We start from the raw sequence: 22,613 nt of genomic DNA on the forward strand, positions 1-22,613 counted from the left end.
CCTGTGGTAGGGGTGGGGATGAGGATGCGTGTGTTGAGGAAAGCACATACCATACAGAAAACAATTATAAGAATTACGTCTGACTTCTCATTAGAAATAGAGGGCAGAGGACAATGGAATACAAGAGTATATACTGTATGATTCCATTTGTATGAAATACAAGATGAAATAAAATTTATCTGTGTTGATAGAAATTACACAGTAGTTGCCTCTGAAGTGGAGAATTGACTCGAATGGAGCAGGAGGGAACTTGTGATGGTGATAGAAGTTTCTTTAGCTTGTTTTGGGTGATGGTTACATGGGTGTATACAACTGTCAAAATGCATGAAACCCATGATCAGTGTACTTTTAAATATAAATTATACTTATATATTTTTTTCAGAAGCCAATCGAAACATCAGCATCTTTTAGCAAAAACGTTAGTGATCATGTGATCTAGAATGAAATTAAGCACTGAAGAATAGCAAGGGACAGCATGTAATACTCCCCTGGGTCACAGACACATTATTTGATCAGCACTCCTTCTCTGACACTGAGTCTATGCCCATAAGAGAGTATAGCCTCCCCCAGCAAGTTTTTATTTTTTAAGATAAAGAACTTCCTTATCTTATGCTGTTACAAACATGCTTGTTCCCCACACAGAGCAATCCATTCATATCTCAAATTCTCATAATAATCCAATCAAGGCTAAAATATAAAAGGTATGATTTTATAAAAAAGCAGGATACTGAAAAACCCAAACTATTTCTTAGCATAATCATACTTCTGTTGATATGAATACCTTTATTCATACATAAATTTCATATGTATAGTAATATAATAACATATGTACATACTGAGTGTATTTAATTTGATGTTCTGGAAAAAACAGTGCTAGAGATCACAATCTAATTAGTATTAAAATAATACAGCTCCTGTGAATCATTTAATTTTTTGAAATGTTAACTCTGTCATATACTAATATAAAAAATACCTTAAATTAGAAATTTTCTAGTTATTGGTCATGTATATTAGCAAGCTGAGCATCTCCTACATAATGAAGATAAGCAGGCAGAATAACCTCATCCAAGAAACTGAAAGGTACTGCTGTAGTGATGACATTGGGGCAGGTTTGAAATGGATTCATCATTTTGTAAAAGACCAACTATTCCGGGGTCAGTCTCTCAGGATGGTAACTACTTTGGAATAACGAAAAGAATGAGTGATCATAAGGTTGGGGCAAAGGTGAGTTAGGACAAGGATGCTTTAAACTATTTGATGCAGAAGAAGGAGAAGGAAACTAATAATTTATTGAATACCTGTTATGTTTCAGACACCTTTCTGGCCACTTTTTATATGTTGTCATTTAATTATCTCAGTAGCCCTACAAATGTGGATGAGAAAGCTGGGCTCAGATACTGAGTGTCTTGCTGAAACTTCACATAGTGAATATATGGCAAAGCCAACTAACTCTAAGCCCATGCTTTTGTAACTGTCATATTCTGTATTGCCCAAAGGATATAAAGATACGGTAATTTAGAGGAAATTTCACCTCAACAGAAGTAATAATGTCTAATGATCAGTGTCGTCTAATCAAGAAACAGGCTGCTTTAGGAAGTAAAAAACACTCTATCATTAGAGCTATGCCAGCAGTAACTAGAAGGTCATCTTTTATAAACTCTAGGAATGGAATTCTGTTACTGGGTAGGAAACTGGAAAAATGTCCTCCAAAACTCTTTCATGTCTCTGACTTCACAAAGCATTCTAGAAGATTAATGGCTTTTCAGCTACAACTAAAAATGAAATAAAGAAATGGAAATTGAAGGAGCCAGCCTTCAAACCTGTACTCCCTTTTAGTATCAGCAGCATAATCTTAAATCAGCAGAACTTCTTGGTTTTTTGTGCCAGAAAGCATGGTTCAGAGTATCAAAACTGTTAAGAAGTGAGCCCTGGGAAACCACGTCCACTTGGTTCTTTTTATTCTCCCTGGTGTACAAAAATAGAGAGACTTTTAATGAAGTTTATTGTAGTTGTTTCTAATATTATATTACCTTAAACTTGAGGAGTTTACTGACGGGAAATTGGTGAGGTTAGAAGGTGAATGTATTCCTATAATGATTAAACACTTATGTAATGAAAATATATTTTAAGCTGCATCAAGAGTGATTTCAAAGTACAACAGAATAACAATGTGCAAGAACAATGCATAAGGCATTTATTGGCAGGTGATGATGTTTTTTGTATATTGTATGGTATGACAAAGAGAAAGATGACCAAGGGCATGTAAAAATCTGACATTATCATGCAAATATTTTTCTTTATTAACTGTGGTTTGGTTTAATTGTAGCAGAAATTATTTTATAATTCATTTAAATGAAAATAAATAGATTATATCTTAATTCCTTTTGGAGAAAATACATTATTTTTATTTTGAAAATTGGTACCTACCTTGAACAGTTTCAGCTTCTATAAGCTCATCTTCATAAAATATTTGATAAGTTTTTAGTCACTGCTCACCATATAAGAAGGGACAAGTGCATTTATCATTGAAATACTATCCTAGATTTACCTACAGTCATTTAAGTTCTAACACATTTTGAAGGATAAAATATTTCCTTACTGTAAGTTCTTAACATGTCCTGAAGGTTTTTGTTTTGTTTTGTTATGTTTCCTGTTAAAACATACAAACTAACAAACTAGATAATTTATTCAGCCCTGAAACACCCAAGTGAATTGAAAACTCCAGGTTTAAATCCTTTCTCTTTTCCTTTTTTTTTTTTTTTCTCTTGGTCTACAAAACAGCAAAGAAGTAAATGAGGCCAGATTCACAGTTTTCCAAAACATTATGAGGTGGCTGTTTACATTGCTTTAGAATTTTGCTGGAAGACAATTGACTTTTGCTTTGATGCCTTTGTTTCTGTTGCTCTAAGTCTTCACATTGCTTGCTTCTAATAATGCCAGAGCTATTAAAGTAAGCAGGTGTGTAATTTCTATAACACAGTTTTTCTAGCTAGGTGTGAAAGTGTAGAATAATAACAAACCATCACTCATCGGCGTGTGTGTGTGTGTGTGTGTGTGTGTGTGTGTTTTGGCATTGTGATAGCAGTATACATTCATCGTTTTATAGTTATGCATAATTAATACACGTCTTATAACTAATAGCTAACATGTAATTAGGAAATTCAAATTCCAGAACATTGATATGAAACCTGTAAAATCCTGATGGAAATTTCCATATTAAAGATTTGTATAAAAGTGCCTATTTGCTGTTACTTTTTGAAAGAAAAATTTCACATAAAAATCTAACATAACCCACACCCCCAGGAATTTCATGTTCACTTCAACTTCAAAGAGAAGCAAACTAGGCATGGCAGTTGAAAACACAAAAAGTTTTATAGATGATTTTATTTGTTATTTAGTGTTTGGTTAATGTTGCAGTACATTGAAAGAGGAGTTATTACAATGTAATGTTTTTGTTTTGTTTTACATTTAGGAGGTCCATATGCCTTTCTAAATTAAACCTACCCAACACATAAGGGGGAGGCACTAATGCTAGTGAGAATATTAGTTTATATTTGCTTTAAGATGAGAAATAGAAAGAGGGAGAGTCTGCATTGCTAAAACCACTGACAGTTTCTTATTTGCAAAATCACACTAAAAGTCTGCTCTGCTTTGTGGGAATTACTTTTAGGAGTAGATTGTGTTTGACTTTTTCTTATGCGGTTCGAGATAGATAAAAAATTATCCTATTCTTATGCTTATAGATTCTTATTTCAAAGAACTTCCAACTCTTCTCCACTGTGCAGCAAAATTTGGCCTAAAGAACTTGGCTATTCATTTGCTTCAATGTTCAGGAGCAACTTGGGCATCTAAGATAAAAAATTCGGAGGGTTCAGATCCGGCACGTATTGCTGAAAGGCGTGGTCACAGAGAGCTCAAGAAAATCTTCGAAGACTTTTCAGTAAGTTTTTTTTCCATTTTATTTCTAAAACTCTTTTTATAAAATTAATATGTATGTATGTGTGTGTGGGTACCTGCACATTGCTCTTGAAAATGATGCTACTATACAGCTCGTTTTTAGCGTCTGTTGGTCCTGAGTCACTCCTTGTCTTAAGCATTTTGCAAGATTATTCAACTTGTTTTCATATGCCGTAAACCAGCTCTGACTCCACACTCCCACCCCTAAATAGCCTCTTTGAAACTTATCTGGTCTTTCTGGCTTCTAAATAACCTGTTCAGTATTGGATAGGAGATGTTAGGAAGGAAATGAAAACCTATTACTTTTCATCTTTTGTTCAAAAGTCTAAGTAAGGCGCTGTTAGGCACGTAAAATGAGATAAATATTTACTAGGTTAAAGGAATATATTTTGGTAATTATTCAAAAAGTCTACCCAATGAAAAGCTAATTCATGTTATTTAACTTTGTTTCTGATATGTGATTGATTCCCTTTCTCTCTCTGTTAAGTCCCCGTTCTTTATTGTGTGTGTTGAAACTCCAAATTTCAGAATGCCCTTTGAAGGATATTAGTTCTGTAAGAATGCAACCAAGGGACGATTGAAGGAGGGGATACTACCTTAGTACATAAAACACACTTTGTGTTTCCATAATCAACCTTAGAAAAGCAATTATTTTCTGTTTGTAACAAAGGTATGCACATTTTGCTCGAGAAAGTGAATTATACTTCTGATGACTCTTAGGAAAATATAATAGGCAATTATTGTGTTGGTGAATATGTCAGAATTTGTCGTTGGATTCTCAGAAGATAATTTTATTGCCAAAGAACAGTTAATATAGAACATTGAAATGCTTCTGGTCATTTTAGCATATATTCCGATTATTAGGTTAAGTAAATGTAATATTGGACTTCTAAAAACCATCGGTATTTCTGATTTCCAGAGAGCAAAATGACAACCAATCTAACTTTTTTCTCCACTTTTAAGAAATAGCAAATAGTTATCAGAAGAGCATGGGTATCATCCACCATCTGGAACTACTTGTATTTAAAATACAAGTATTTATTTTATTTACAATAAATACAGAAATTAAGTTTTGTAATAAAATTAATAAACTACTTTTTTATATTCTATGTCCTTCAAATGAGGAATAAGCATAATTTTTATTCATGGAAAGGTTTTAGATAGTGATTGTCATATATCTGATGAATGTGTTCATTTTCGTTATTATCCACTGTACATAGTCATTGACCAATGTAACATGGCACCTATCTCAGGTAAGTCGATGAATCAATTCAGCCTTGTAAGTTGTCCCACAGTAGTCCTATTATTCCTACATCCTGGGTACTCAATTCTCTACAACCTTATTCTCGAATTTTTAACCACTGGTGGACTGAAGTTAAAATTTCCCCTAGAAGTCTTCAACATCCAGGGTTACTTTCCAAGATGATCCCTGATTTTCAAAGAGTGACGCTTCCACTTATGGTTCTCCAATGAGGACTCAGCTTTTAACAGATGCAGCCCCTTGCAAAACTGCACATACTTCATAAATAACATAGTACTAAATAATAATGACAGTAGATAAGAAAGCAACTATGAGGGTAGGATTTGATGGATGTGGGAAATGATTTTTTTTCTCTCATCCTCTGGGTATTTATACCTTTACTCCTGCAATAATAGCATTGATACAAGTAGATTGGTATCACTGTCTTTAGGTGACTATTCTTTCATAGTGGTTGCATTCTAATTTTGCAGTTATACTTGATAGTTATTCTATGAAATTTGTTAAGTTATTTCATGTATTCTGTCTCGTTGTGAGCTGTTACATTTTGCCAGCATGTCTATAGTAGACATTGACGTTATAGGTAGGACAGATCAATTATTTTGCAGATGTTCTGCTGTCACTAAGGAAGTGACTATGGAAGTGTGTCAGATAAACACGTGTTGAGACTTTATAGTATAAATCATAGTAGCTATGTCTTTTTAAAATTATATCTAAACTTAATAGAGAAAAAATGTGCAATCTATTTGCATTGCTGAAATACTTTATTGTTTCTTTCATAACATTTACATAGCTTTAATGTTATAACCACATTCTGATAAATCTCAGATTTGTCACATATGCATTCAAATTTTCCATGAACTATTTTTCAGAATTGTTGAAAGGAATAGATATTCTTTCAGTTTGCAGTTTATAATCCACCAATTGACCATACTTCTGTACTGAAGAAATATATATTTTTTTAAATTCAAACATACCCCCCAACTGATTTACTGATTTCTTCATTTCTTCCTAATCCTCCATCAGTGAAACATTGTTCATTTTAGAATCTCACGGGGAGTTACAACACAGTGAGTTTGGTCATTGATGAATAAAATGGGTAGGTAGAAGGAAAAAGTCGCTCATGACTTTTTAAAATAAAGATAAAAAGAGAATCATTAGCAAGCATTCATAAACGAACAAGTGCCATCCATATCTTACGTTAGCTAGATGAATAAGGAGAAAGAAGGAGGAGCCTCAAATCACATGCTTGATATTTCTTCATGGCGTTTTTTACTTTGAAAGGTTAGTAATTTATGTACAATCTATGAATAGAGACTTTTGATTATGAATGAGTAGCTTTCATGTTTTGATAGTTATCTAATTAACAACTACACTTGTTTCATGTTTTCAGTACTATTATAGATAATAATACCATACATTTCTATAACCCATAAAGTCTTTCAAATAAACTACTCAATTTTCAGTTTCTGACAATGCCTTCTAGAAGAATTAATATGAAAGGCGGATGGACAAAGAGCAACAGGATTGGTGTTTAATTCCACAATTGAGTGTGAACCACAGTTTGCTTCATAGAATTCTTGAGGAAATCTCAGACTATTTCACATAACAAGTAGCAATACTGACAACTAATGCAGTCCTCTAAAAACTTACCTTTTAAGTCAGAAATACCTGAGAATTTGCAACTAAACTGGAACTTGGCCACAAATTACAAGATACTTTGTGATTTAAGATAAAGTGTACAGCAACAATTAGAATGTGTTTTAAGCAAAATAATATGTGATATTTCTTTGTGTTATCTTGAGTATGTCACCTAGTTTACCTCCATCAGTTTTAAACACTTCAGAAAATGATTAGATCACGTGTAAGTACACAGGGAAATACATCCTCCTCTGGGCCGGCTATGGAATTGGAGAACCAACAGATGTTTACTAGGAACAGTATCCACTTAGTATCTTTTCTCTTCCACCATAGTGTTCACTCGTATAGTTTGGTGTATATATTAATAAGATCTTAATCATACTTAATCTTCATGAAAATTTCAGAAATAGAAAGTCACTTTCTCTAGCTGACTTTTCAGGAGGACTCCTAACTGGGAATGTTTCTGTTGCTCACGTCTATGATGGGATTCTTGTGACAGCCTGCTCTCATTGACTTAGCCTGACACTGCTGTTTGACCCTGTGGACGGTGGGCTAGTGTGGGCTAGTGTGTGTGTGGGTGTGTGTGCGTGCGCGCATGCGCACCAGAGAGAGAGAGAGAGAGAGAGAGAGCGCGCGAGCGAGCACGAGGTTGGTTCTGTCGCCCTCTAGTGTCTGCCTGATAGACAGTGACCCTGATCCTTTTCAAATGGTCAAGCGTTTGGAATGACAGTACAGGAGAGGTAGATGTTGAAGCACCGGGAGTATCCCTAATATAGAGCAAAGACTGACTGATTGGTGTGGGAACCCCTTACTCGGAAGTTAGGCTTTATGCTTAGACCAATGAACATTCACCTTTCTTGGCCCATTATTTCTCTCAGTCTTGGCTTTGCTCATTTGGTACTTCCTCTAGAGCAGCGGTCCCCAACCTTTTTGGCCCCAGGGACTGGTTTCGAAGACAGTTTTTCCATGGACGGGGTGCGGGGGAGGGAGGGGGGACGGCGGAAGGTTCAGGCAGTAACGTGAGCGATGCGGCGCGGCAGACGAAGCTTCACTGGCTCTCCTGCGCCGCTCGCCTCCTGCTGTGCGGCCCGGCTCCTAACAGGCCCGGACTGGTACCGGTCCGCAGCCCGGGGGTTGGGGAGCCCTGCTCTAGTGGATTATTCCATTTAATTTAGTAAATATTAGTATATGCTAATTCCCTCTAAATGGCAGCATACCCTGCTTTGCTTATGTAGTTTTTCTTTCTCGTAAGTCTAGAAGCTAATGATGAGTAGTGGGCTCCCTTCCCCTCCCACCATCCGGTGCCCACGAGGTGCTCAGCATGTATTTACTCATTGATGGGACGGAAGGCAAGTGTCACATTTAAGGACCTGTTTGATCTCACTTACCCAGTAATATGCTTAACTGGATCCCATGTTTTTAAACAATATTGCTCATATTTTTCTATATTCAGGATATTTTTTAAGTTTAGGTTTAGTATATTCACAGACAAATAACACAACTGCTATCTTCAGCATTTATTTTTAATACGCCAGCCTACAATGAATTTTAGAAGTCTGGCCTTTGTTCAGTACTGATGTTCTGTTAGAACTGAAGAAACTGGAACAAGTCACATAACTGCACTTGAGTGCATGCATTACAAATTCATGTCTCAGTTATGCTTTTGGAGCTACTTAGCAACCTCTTTCTAAAATCCCATTAAATGCACCATAGCGGTGCATTACAGAAGTTTATTCTTCCCCAAGTCCTCAAACTCAGTTTTGATGCCCAACTCTGCAGCTCTAAGCATCCTGTTAAAACTCCCTCACCTCCTTCCTCTTCTTTTTTCCTCTAGTCATGGGGTCTTGGGATTCAGCCACATTGGATTTGAATCCTAACTTCATCACATAACACATTTGCATCCTTGGGCAACCTCTTTGTTTTCTCTCAGCTTCAGTTTCTTTATTTGCAAATAGGAAAAATAATTCCTTGAAGGATGTTTTTAGGACTTGATGACATAAATATGAAAACATTAAAAGTATAGTAGATCCATAATAAATGATATTGCATTCACCTTATTTTCTTTTGATTTATTGTTATTCATATCAACTTGAGACCTCACCATCAATCATATCCTCTCTTTCTCCTGCATCATTAATCTCTCCCATTATACTGACTCTTCCCTGAACAAGCATGTTCAAATACACACACATGCACACACACACGCTCCCAACAACCCTGCCTTCTCTTTGATCTCTTTTTCAGTACCAGAACTAACTGAAAGAATGACTTTTCGTTTCACTCATTTCTTTCCTCCTAACAATCCAAGCTTTGCATTCAGCCCACTACTGAAGCTGCTCTGTCAAAGGCCATTAATAAGCTACCGTAGATCAGACCCATTGGATTCCTCTCAGATGTTCTTTGGCTCAAGCTTTGGCACTGGATTCCCTGACCCTGTCCCCTTCCTAAATCTCCACTCACCCTTTGTGACTTCCTTCTCTTACCCCATCAGTTAAGTTTCTTTCTACATAGTCTCCTCTGGTGATTGATAGCTAAATCATTGTCTTTAACCTGGACCTTCCTCCTGACTTAAAGTTCCAGTTTTAGTTGCAAGCTGAATGTGTCCACATGGATATGTTACAGGCCTCTAGAGCTCAGCAGACCCAAATGATCTTTTTCTTTTCTCCTGGCTAATGGCATAATTATCTGCCATATTTACTTGGCCAAAATTTGAAAGTCATTTTCAACTCCTGATTAGACAGCCACAAATGCATATACTATTTCCCATTTTTCAGATGAGGAAACAGATTTATAGAGATAAAGTACCTTGCCCAAAGTCACCCTGCTAAAAATATGTCTGAGTTAACCCTGAATCCATTCTCATAGCCTCCCTCTCCCTCATACGACCCTGATCCACACCATCCATCCAGTTACCATATCTTAACAGTTGTATTTGCACATCATCTATCATATCTGTTCCCTCTTTTTCTTCTCTCTGTGGCTCCCTTGGTTTGTACCTTCATTATCTCTCTTCTGGTCAGCTGTGCTAAAAAGCCCCCTAGGAGGTCTTTCCTTCCCAGTCTTTTTGGCCTCAAACCATCCCATATCAGGCCGCATACTGAGGACCCACCACAGCATAGCCCAGCTTACTCTTTTAGCCTCATCCTTAATTGCACATCTCAGCTGCCAAAGTCCATTTGTCCTTCCTTCATTTCATTATTTCAAGCTATTCCCTTTACCTAGAAGTCCCTTCCTCCTTAACAAAATATCCTGATCTCTTAACCATGCCCCAGTCTCAGCTCAAACCCCACCTATTCCAGGAAACTTTCACAGAAAGAGGCTGTAGGTGTGTACTTCCACTGTCTAACTTTAATCCCCATCACAAATTTTAGCCTAATCTAGGAACATTATGTGCTAGAGTCTGAGAGCCACCTATCTGAGATCGGTGGCTCTGGAGCCACCTGAGTCTAAATACTGACTCTGCTACTTTCCAGCCATGTGCCCTGAGTAAATCACTTAATCTCTCCTTGCTTCGGTTTCCTCATCTCTAAAATGGAGATGAGCACCTTTTTTGGTACAATTGTTATGATAAATAAATATAAATACGTGTAAAACATGTACAAGAATACCTGACAAGTAGTAAGCACTCTAAAAGTTATATGTAATTATGTATTGTTCTCCTGTTGTTCTGTTTCTGAGGACCCATTCTTTTGTGGGACTTTTGATAGTTCAAAGTATTAATAAGTACTGGTGAACGGTTATTTATTTTTATTTACTTGTTTGTTTTGCATGTCTGTCTCTCCAATACATTATGAATTCCATGAGGGCGAGGACAGTTTTATCTCTTTTACCGCAGTTTCCCTAATATCTAACACAATTTTTGTCCAACACTATGGGTTCACTACATAAGTGTTGAATGAATGAATTAATCAATCAGTGTTGATTACATTAACTTTCCAGTTCCTGGAGGCAAGTGTCATGCTCCGTTTATTCCATATTTCCCACAGCATCTAATATAGTGTCTTCTAGATTGTAGATAATAAATGTTTATTGAATAATAACAATAGTAAAGGCTCTTACCCTAAGGAGAATTGCTGTATGCGGGCTTCTCACTGTTGTGGCCTCTCCCGTTGCGGAGCACAGGCTCCGGACGCGCAGGCTCAGCGGCCATGGCTCACGGGCCCAGCCGCTCCGCGGCATGCGGGTTCCTCCCAGACCGGGGCACAAACCTGTGTCCCCCGCATCGGCAGGCGGACTCCCAACCACTGCGCCACCAGGGAAGCCCCGTAAGGAGAATTTTTTTAAGTGTTATTTGGATAATTTTATCCAAGATGAGAAATAAATATTATTTTCTTGTAGTTCTTTAAGACAAGTGACTATGGGGAAAAAAATCCGGATAGAAGAAAAATAAACCAAAAAAAAAAATTCTTGTAGCCTCCAGGAACTTACCATTAGTGAAAGAGACATTTAAAGCTGTTCATTATCACAGTACAAGTGGTTTTGATCTTGGCAAATATTCCAGTGTTTTAGTGTTAATACCCACACTTAATCTTCTTGAGTCTCTCTTCAAATCCTACACAAACAACTTTTGTCCTTTAAGAACTAGATTCAGGCCAATGCAATACATTAAAACATTATCCACCACATTTATCATCTTTTATCTAAACATCTAGAGGTATTTTGTGATTTTATTTCTATATTGTTCTTACTAAAATTTATTTTCTTAGGAATAGAATATCTAGATACTCCAGTTTTCTAATTTGTAAACTATCTGCCCTAGCAACAGTAGGCATTTACATGGCAAGGACCACTGGATAAATTATGTGATTGTTATTTTATTGCAAATGAAAAGAGAGGGAAAGAGATCATATGCTTCTCTTGTGAATATGAGAGAAGTAAGCAGTTTCATTTTATATTTGTTATTGTCAGTTTAATAAAGTAGGTAGTTAATGAACAATTACTAAGCATGAGGATACTATTCATTGCATTCGTTAAGTAGTAGCATAATTATTGTGAATGACTTTAATGAATGCTTTTTGAATAATGGAATTATAAATGCCGTTGGTTTGGGGGAAGTCGTAAAGAACATTCACATGAGAATACACAACTATGAAAATACACAAGATCAGAATAGAGGTCGTTTTGACTTTTCTTGATTGTGAACATGTGCCATGAAATTACGAATTGGCTGTTCATATTAAGTGTACTGATTTAGGATGCATGATATTAGTGGCCTTGTTTCTATAACATAACCTGAAATGTGTCTTAAAGTTCATTCAGTGCAAGCTCATTCTTTTTGTTCCATATAGATCTGACTCAAGAAAGGAAGGGAAAGAAGAGAAAACAAGCTAGCCTTTATTGAGTACTTCTGTGTCAAGCATTATGCTTGGTGCTTCCACATTAGATCAGTGTACTAATCTGTGTGAATTAGACATTTTTACTCCCATTTTACAGATCAGGAAATTAAGGCTGTTGATTGGGGATGTGCACTAATCTGGCAGAGCTGTATTTCTCATCTAAGCCCAAATAAGTTCCATTTAATGATTTTTTAAACTACTGCTTATCTCTTTCTTCCTTAAAATCAAATACTACCAATGTATTACCTTTTATTTTTCATCTTTAGTATTTATATTCTGGTAATACACAAGTAGACTGATGACTCTGTTGAACTTTATATGAAAAAAAAATAAATGATGGTAAGCATTGGAGCCTAGGAACCAAAGAGGAGAGAAAACTGTCCCTACGGGAAAGGGATTAAATTCAATTGGGAAATTATTTAAATTGTGGTTTTAAACGTTTTTGTTTAACTATTTTGATTTTTAAAAGTGACTTTTTAAAACAAATATTAAGACTTTTTCCTTCAAAGCAATTATGTAAGAAGTAAATTGATATTTATCCTGTATTATAGTGTATTGTATTTAAGTGAAAACAGTGTCTAATGGAGCAGGGTGTAGGCATTTCTGCTCGGAGTTAGAGGACTTGTCTGGAAAGAAGCAATTATGGGATTTGTAGGGAAACACACAAATTCAGCTCCCGATTATAATTACATTTTCATTTAACAGGAAAAGGATATTTCTTTGTAAAAGGAAAAATTGTGCAATAATCTCACTCCGTAAATCATGAATGCTTAAGGCTGAAGCCCCTTGGTGGCAGGGTGCTCAATGAGCAAAGTACCTCAGGCAAAAGAAAGTCTCACTGGTGCTGAAATTGCTCATGACAAATAAAGTGATAGCTAGTGTCCCAGAACATGATGAAATAGATGAACATAAAAATGTCCAAAACATCTTCATAAATATTAAAGACCCTGAAATGGCAGGATGGTAATTGGAACAGTTGAAATCACATGGAATTTTTCCTAAGAAGATAAATCATGAACAGAATTTTAAATAAGGAGCATTTAATGGAGAAACATGAAGGATGCATCTGGGTGAAAGGAATGGAATGTACAATTGTGGGGAGAAGGCAGAGCACATGTAACCTCTGAGTTCTTGGACCAGAAGACAGTCATTTTATGTGATTTTTTTCATGGAATACATATTCTCCTTTGCCTTGCGTACAATAATGACCTAGGTAGGACCATAGATCTTTTTTTAAAAAAAACTTTAACATTTAATATGGGATTTTAATAAAATATATAATAAGGAATCCTGTTTTTAGAGCCTAAAAGAGCTTTTACACACATTCATGGTAGGTATTTAAAAATCCAGACAAAAGGTTTTTTGGTTTTTGGGTTTTGTCTTGTTTTTTGTTTTTTTTTTTACTAAAAATAAAAGTGAAAAATGCAATGAAATAAATCAAGATATTTTTCCTTCCTTTAGTCTACTCTTTTTGTGGAAAGATTTTCTTTTCTAAATGTTTGTCATTATTCATCACTTCAAGGGAGAGAAAAAATAACACAGAATAGGAAGAAAAAAAAAGATTGCAATTTAGTGGTACTTTGATTTGATCAGAATATCATAAAATAAAGCACCTTGTGAGACATACAGACACACACTCCAACTGAGAGGGAGAAAGAGAAACAGCAGTTGCCATTTAAAGGAATTATTAAGAGAATTCCCTGGCGGTCCAGTGGTTAGGACTCAGTGCTTTCACTGCCAGGGCCTGGGTTCAATCCCTGGTCTGGTCAGGGAGCTAAGATCCCACAAGCCACAAGGTACGGCCAAAAAAAAAAAAAAAAAGAGATTATCATTATTGTCCAAATTATTATTGGCAATAATAAAAGTAAAATTTTTGAAAATAGATTTGTTGAATTTTATAACTTTTATCTAGTAGCAGTCAAGGTAACTGAACATCTGCTAAAGATCTGTTTTGTTTCTCTTACCATATGTTATATGTATATTTCTAAGAATTTAATGTGGTACTTATTCTTTATTCAGTTCTTATTCTTTATTTATATATTCAACTTCAATATATGAACAAGTTGTTGATATTTTAAGAACAAAATATGTGACTATGCATCCATTTTAATTTCTGAGAAATGACAAAGTTTGTTTTCCTTTCTTAAAATGATTAGGTTATGAATGCCACATAAATCAACATCCACATTTTTAAGCTCTTACTAGATCAGAAATTTCTTTTTAGTGGATCACTTATCTATGCCAAGCTGAGATTTTCCTTTATAGACTTAAACCTGATTATACAGAGATCCTGTCCACTGTTTTATAAATCTGTGTCTGGGCATGCAATCTGAATAAACAATACAGAAGACAAAATTCCATGATAAGTATTTAAAACTGAATACCCACTTTCTTTTATGTAGCATTCATAAACCAACAGTAATACAGAAATAAATAAATTTTATATTTGCTATCTTCCAATGAGAAAATGCATCTATTTACATTTTCCTTTTAATTTAAAAATAACACATGGTTATTTTAGAATATTTGGAAAATACAGAGAAATATAGAGGTTATTTATAATTCCACTGACCACTTTAAACATGCGTTTCCTTACATTCATGTTTGGAAATTTAAATAAATTTAAATGACTCAAAACCCATTATTTAGCTAAAAGGTTCTCATATTCTAATTACCCCTAGAACTTTTAGAGTAAGAGATTTCTTATGTCTTTCCTAATAGTGCATAACTCCATGCTCTGGCTTCTTTTTTATACTTCCACGTTCTGGGTGTAGCATCCTCTTCCAGTTCTCCCAGATCCCAGACAATGTTGACCTTTTCCTTAGATTCCCACACAAACACCACAAACACCATTCACAGAGACCTCTGTGTCAATAGCAAATTTTAGTGAAGGTTTAGAGGCATAGAGGGAGTTTCTCTGTAGCAATGACCCTGGCACTAATCTTGACCCATAATAATTAGCCTTTTTGCCTCCAAATACTGCCCCACACAGGCCTTACGTCTCTGCTTTTGCAGACTCTCAGGAGCTTAGTCATCTTCTTTCATTCTTGTCCATTTAGGTCTTTAAAATATCACTTTCCTTCTTCAAACAATTTATCAAGGAACTCGAAGAAAGTCCTCTTTATCCTCAAGAAGAATCCTGGTGTCAGCTGTTAGGAGACATATATTTGCTCCATTTTATTCTTACAAATTTGTTGTATTGCAAAAACGTTTTATGTCCTGCTGTTTTAATTCAAAATTATATTCAACTCCTTTATTTATTATTATATACTTCTTGTAAACATGAGAGCCTAGTTTTTAGTAGAAATATAATATGAGATGAATCCTTTTTGGGGATAAACCCAAGAGGTTACTGCTTGCATTGTTTGCCTTCACTTGCTCAAAATGTTCATCAGAGAAGAATCAATCAAAACTCCGACATCTGTGCCAAAAAGTAAGCATGGCCCTACCTGAAATGTGTAAGAGATTTTGAACAAGTTAGAAACCCCAAATGATGCCCATCAGATGCAAAATAACAAATTTTGATATATCAGGGCCACAGCACCAAGCACAGCCCCAAGACTGGCTCTGGGTGCTGAGCCTATGCAAGTGGGAAGTGGCTGAATTTCCCTCCCTAAGGACAGAAAAATCACTACATCCAAGTCGAGCAGCTTTGCTTTGGACCTCTTAGAATTCTGACTTTTGGACTAGAAGCGGATTTCCTTGATAAAAATTTGCTACCCTAGTTTGGATTTAATACCCTTCTTATAAGACTGATATTTACTTCTAGGGAGTAATCCCTGACTGATTTGAGGAAAGGAAAGAGAAATCATGACATTTAAGAGCACTTAGCAGTCATGTTTATTTAATCACACAATGTGCTGCTCTGATAACGTTTGAGCCTAGACAAGCATCACCATAAAGAGAAGAGAGGTTTTATCTAACACTTACTTGATACTGATTCAGTATGAAAATTGATTCAAAAGTGAAAAATCCAGCCTATCGGTGAGCTGCTTGATATGCATGATACCAAAGTTTACTAGTTATTCATTAAAATTTTGTATAAATGCCTTAGGTTTTAGAGATTGAAATTACACAAGAACAAAAATTCTCATCGTTTTGATTTTAGCATTTGCCAGAAACATGCCCATTAAACTCTAAAATCAGATGAAACATGTATGGGGAAAAAAGAAGAGGAATAGAGGGGCAGGTGAGAGAAAGAAACAGACGTCTGTAGAACAGAAGAAATGGGTAAGGCAGCTGTCTGTGGTATTTCTGCCTACTCTGTTACCCTGAGAAAATCCTTGACTTTTAATTAGTATTTTTTTACATGTTTTTCAGGAAAGACATTTCTCCTGGCCACTAAGCCCAGTGTATGTCACTGCTTAAAATAGACTTGCCCTGAAATGGTGTTAGTTTGGCTTAACAGAGTCAAGCAAAAATCCCATTTGTAATTCTCAGTAAGAACTATTTACAGATGTCCCAGCTGCTGTTTCTTCACTGTGTTGCTATATAATAAATGATTCATATTTTCATAAATTCCTAGAAAAACTAACAGTATCTGTATACTTTCTCTTTATATACACACAGGTTATAACCCTAAAAAAAGTTTTCTCGGGTTTTTATCCCTTATTCTGCTTCCCATACAGAAAGAGACAGAATCACAAGGGTCGGGTCCATACCCAGATAGTCTCCACGGCATTCTGATTTGGGGTGGGGGGGGAATTGGGGCAAGCGCCCTGGGGAAAGCAAGATGAGTAAAGTATGTGAATAGTCTTTGAGTGTTTTTTTTCCAACTCAAGTTATTGCATTATCAGTTTGTGTTACCCTAAATGAAATGAGCTCTCGTTAAACTCCAAGAAAGCAAAGATTTTGTAATACAAATACAGTACACGTTTTATGTTTCCAACTTTTTGAAAAGGCACAATGTATTATTTCCATGATTTGGGTTTTCTACATCAGATATGCTATATTTTCATTAAAAACGTGTATACACACTTTTCTCAGAATATCAAAATTTTCATCCTCCTTATTCCAAGGTCTGTTTTGTCTCCTCTGTTTCATAATTGTGAAATAATTTTTTTGCTTCAATTGTATAATCAGGATTTATTAAAATGTTTTATTGTTTAAAAAATTGTTTTCAGAATTAATTCTGAAATTATATATCTTTTGATAAACACTAGATATAGATATAGATATAGATGTAGATATACAGATATATCTTTTGATAAACACTAAATGGCACTTTGTCCTAGCAACAGCTGAACCCTGAGAAGTCACACCTCATCATCCCAGACAGAGAAAAAGCTTACCCTTTTGAGATGTCATAATACCATTCCTGAATGAGATTGACCTTGCAATATTTGGTTTGAATATCTATGTACCCTCATTTTTGGGAAAGTATTCTTTATATCCACTGTAAGCCCCCCAGTCTACAATTTAAGCCCATTTCCCATTGTCCTAATGTCATATTTTATGGAAAACAGCTGGGCAGCAAATTCAGCCACAGCAAATGCCTATTTTGGAAGAACTTATAATATCTCTGCTCTCATCTTCATTGTTCCAAATGCTTAGAATCAGTCATGGTCTATGAGAACAAACAACGATATTATTTTGATTACCTATTGACTCAGTACATAGTGATTTTAATGCTTATTAAGTTAAAAGTAATTGAATACCCACAGGTAACAAGGCAATCCATGAAAGTAATAGAGGGAAGCAGTATATATGTGCTTACAGTTCTTCTGGAATAGGGATAATTAATATGTCATTAAAATTTTTTTCAAGGTTGAAACAATATCTCATTCTGAACAGATAATTCATTATCTTTAACGTATTTGCTTCAGACACTGGTGGTCTTCAATATCCTACCAAGGGTCACACTCCTGCATGTGTTGGCTAAACGGTCTTTAAAGTTCCATGGAGCCCTATGTTTTTATAATCCTTAGACTTCCAATTTCTTCTGAACTTAAGTTCTTTTGTTTTTCTCTGGCTTCTTTCAAACCAATTAGCTTGTGTAGAACAGAGTAATCTAGAGCTGTCACTTGTACGCCTGCTGGTCAAAAGGAAATGCAGTTTCAGTGAGGACACAATTAATCATAAATGTTAATTAGAGCAATCAGTATTGACATTGTAGCTTTAGAGAGTGGACCTCATGAAATAAACACAATGGCATTGTGCTTTCAGAATAAAAGTATGCAAAGGCAAATTAATTAAAATTTCATTGGAAAAATATCCCTTGGAATTTCTTCTCTGTTAATTGGCTTGAATTCATTCATTCTTGATGCTTGAGGATAGAAAAGGGTGTTTAATATAATTCAATGTAGATTGGGTATGTACTTTTCTACTGGTATCATGGCATGGTTTCTACTTTAAATTTATATAAAGGTCTTTCCAAGGTCAGATTACTTATGAGAAAAGTGCAGAACTAAATATGTAAATATTTTTAAAGGAATATTCAAAAAATATCATAGCTCTGAGCCAAGCTATATGATTTCTTCTTCATCTCTCCTATGTAGCAACACCTTCCTTGTGATATATATGGATGTGAGAAATTAAAGATTATGTCTGACTTATTTTGCCTCCAAAAATATAATATAAAAGGAAAATAGGTGGTACCAGATGAAAGCTAAATTTTTGGATTTGTTTTTTAAGTAAATTAATCAGCTCTCACTTGAGCCCAAAAATCAATAGTCTCTCCAATTTTAGTTTGGCAAGTCAATGTATTGATTGATTTAACAAATATTTGAGTACCTATTAGATTCCAGGTATTGTTCTAAACACAGGGATTTCAAAATGAACTAAAACTCCTGCCATCATGGGACTCAAATTCTAATGGGGAAAAAGACAGATTGTAAGCAAATAAAATTTAAAATTTAAGACATATAATGTGTCAGATGGACATTACTGTTTAAGGCCAAGAAGAAATAAGAAAGACCACCTAGTTTAGGGTGGTGTTTGGGAGGAGTTGGGGAGAGGGCAGTTTTGAAATGAGTAGTCAGAGGAGTCCTCACCAAGAAGGCAGCCTTTGATAACAGCCTGAAAACCATGAAAGCCATGCAGATATCTGGGAGAAAACTGTCCCAGCAAGAGAAAAGAGCACGACAAATGCAAAAGCCCTGAGGTGGATGTATCTGACATGTCCAGAACAGAGCAAGTTGGCCAATGTTCCTGAAGCAAAGTGAGTGAGAGAGAAAGAGAATAGTTGGGGTCAGAAAGGTAACAGACGTGTAGGGCCTAATAGGCAACGTTGAGGAACTTGGAGAAAGAAAGCCATTAGAGAATTCTGAAGAGAGACGTGTTCTGATTTGACACTTCGGCTGCTGTTTTGGCAACAGACTGTAGAGGGCAAGGGCAGGACGGATGAGACCTGATTGGAGACTATTCCAATATTCCAGAGAATAGATGATGAAATGATAATAGCTTAGACCAGGATGACGGTGGCAGAGATGGTGCGAGGTGGTCGATTTGAAATATACTGGTGTTTTATAGGAGAGCCAACAGATCTACTGATTCTTTGGCAGTGGGATATAAAAGAAATTGAGTAGTTACTGACATCTCCGAGGATTTTGGTAGAAGCAGTGGAAGGCATAAATTGCTGTTGTGTTGAGATGAGGAAGGTTGTGTGAAACGCTGGTTTGCTGAGGAAGATTGGTAGTTTGGTTCGGGGCATAATAAATTTAACGTGCCTGTAGGTATTCCAGCGTTTAGAAGTTGAGCTGATGGCAGGCACCAGCAGAAAAGACCAAGAATGAGCAGCCTTTGAGGTGGGAGGAGACATCAGGAAATCTGTTGTCCTGAAATTCAAGTGAAAAAATAACTTGACAGAGGAGACGGTAGTCACCTGGGTCACATGCTACTAATGGGTCAACTAAGATAAGGACAGAGAACCAGCCTTTGTATTTAGCAGTGTACCTGTCAAGAGCAGTTTGTGTGAAGTGCATTGAGCGGGGGCGGGGGAGAGGTGGGAAAGCCTTAACATTGACCCTTAGAGGCTCAAGTGAGGAAAGAAGGAGTGGAATCAGGGACTAATGAGGATAGAACAATTCTTTGGGGTGTAAAGATAAAGCACAGAAAAGATACTGTAGCTAGTAGGGAACATGGGGTCAATAGAGGTCTTTGTTTTTCAAAAAATCAGAGTGTTTTCATCTGTCAGACATTAATATCCACTCACCTTGACAAATCTTATACTCAAATCCTTGATTTGAGCCTATGGCTGAGACTTCAGCCTAAGCAAGCACATTTCTCCGTTTATTAGCGTTTAATTTGCTTTTCTCAGAACTGCCGAGTCCACTTATTGAAATCTGGCTCTCACTAAAACATCAGTAAGCCAATTAATCCATTTCCTTAATGAGAACTCTCTATTACAAAATGGGTAACTGCGTAGATTCCTATTGAATCTATCAATCTTGCATTTGGTGGAGAGAATGCCAATTATCCAAGCAATCTGGTTCATTACTGCAGTATTGGACTGCGTTGCTGAACAAGCCTGCAGCTCGATTACAATAGCACTGCGGGGTGGAGGGCTTGGAGTTGATTATTTGTTGAGGACCTATTACATAATAGGTTGGGCTGGAAACTTTGTGCACATTCCCTCGTTCCTCGTTTACCACTGGTCTCTGAGGAACTGCTACTTATTTTACATTTTGGGAAACTGAGACTCACAAGTTGGAAAGTTAGTCAATTCTGGGGCCAGAATTTTCATCCAATGGCCTTGAGAAAAGATGTCTAGCTGTAAAAATAATAAGAACCTGCTAACTTCAGGGTCCCACTGCATGAATTCTGTAATGATTAAAATGATTCTTTCCAAGTTTAGCATAGACTTTGAGTGGATCAGCACAGAGGGAGGCAGGGTGAGCTAAATTTAATAATAAATACTCAGAGAGTGAGTCAGGTTCTCACCTCCCATCTTCTTAGACGTTCTTTCCTTGACATTCCAACCTTATGTCTGGACCATGCTCCTAAATAGAATGTCAGCCTCATCATTATATTATTATCATCATAATCATTCCCAGTTATTTACTGAGCACTCATTCTGTATCTAATATGATAGGATTGTTAGAGAGGGAAGGAGAAAAGAGAAAACTTTGTACTTTTATTTCTCTCTGAAATCTACTTCATCAAACATCAGAATGTTGTAAGGTTCAAAATATATATATGAATGGTCTTTGGAATTTGTAAAGCTTTAGCGATGTTTTTTGTATTACTGTATTATCATCATCTTTAAATTTCCCCATGAATATATTTTAATATTTCGATCACTTTGTGAGAGAATTATTTTAACACTTAGTCTTTTCTAACTAAAAAAATACATATATGCTCATGAATATTCCATATTTTGAATTTTTTTCTTTCCTGGTTAAGAGAGAGCTCCTGAAGTAAATATAGAAAATAATATTCATCAAATTTCTTCTTAAACAGGTTAAATTGTAATATCCCCTCAGACATAATAAAATGGATATGTTTATTATGTTTTATTTGAGTCTGTCTCTTACTCATTAAGTTAATAGAGGTCTTCCATTCCCAGAAAAATTTAAGTGACACTAATTTGAGTAATGGCAATTGGCATTTAGCAACATTTAACTACCATTAAAAGCCCTTCTTGTTGCTTAAAAGCTAGTTGGTTGTGGAGAGATAGTAAATGAATAAATAAACAATGTAATTTCAGAAAGTGATAATGCTGTGAATATTTTAAATTAAGGAATAAAATTCAGTTGAACTCCAGTTATTAAAAAAAATGGAAATTTGTTAAACCATGCTCAATATCACTTAATATTAGGTTTCATGGCATCTTCATAACAAAATCATTTATTAATATAACTAATATATTAACAAATGCAAGCCTAGAATCCATTTCCTTTATCACACTATATATTTGATGAGTATATCAGAGTTTATAATTACCTATTAATGTATGTGGATATTTGTTTAATATCTCTCCCACCAAAGCGTATGTTCCACAGAAGTAGATGTTTGTTCACCACTGTATCTGCCATGCCCAGTACAGTGATGGTCTCAGGGCAGAAGCTGTCTCTCTCTCATACACACACACACATGTACGTATATGTACATTATATATATGTTGCATAAAAGAATGAATTCTTTCTACAAATATTAAGTGTGTACTATGTGTTGGATATTGTTACATTTATAGTAATATAAGACCGACAAATCATTCCTCTCATGAACTCCCATTTAAATAGGGAGATAGACAATAAACAAGGGAAAAGTGTTCTTTATTATCTGTCTTTCTTCAAAGTTCTACTGTAAACTTTACCTCCCACATTCAATCTCTAGCAAGCAATTAAGTACTTTGGAAGAAAAGAACAGGTTAGTATAAGAATCAGAAATAATAAAATTAGCAAAAAGTTATACAGAACTTACTCTGAACTGGTAGCGATTTTTACTGCTTTATGATAACAGCTCTGTTTTATTATCCCCAC

At 35.7% G+C, this 22,613-nt stretch overlaps 1 protein-coding gene across 7 annotated transcripts in view; it reads left to right on the forward strand.

The window, feature by feature from the left end:
• The window catches only part of BANK1 (B cell scaffold protein with ankyrin repeats 1), a 336,673-nt gene that overhangs the window by 142,046 nt on the left and 172,014 nt on the right, over positions 1 to 22,613 (forward strand). For all 7 annotated transcript variants that reach the window (XM_081242858.1, XM_081242857.1, XM_081242855.1 and 4 more), the window contains exon 7: positions 3,744 to 3,940. In XM_081242858.1, coding sequence (XP_081098984.1) covers positions 3,744 to 3,940 — 197 coding nt within the window. The remainder of the gene's footprint in view (positions 1 to 3,743; positions 3,941 to 22,613) is intronic.

Source organism: Mesoplodon bidens (genome assembly GCF_964165515.1).
Source record: "Mesoplodon bidens genome assembly, chromosome: 1".
Lineage (NCBI taxonomy): Eukaryota > Metazoa > Chordata > Mammalia > Artiodactyla > Ziphiidae > Mesoplodon > Mesoplodon bidens.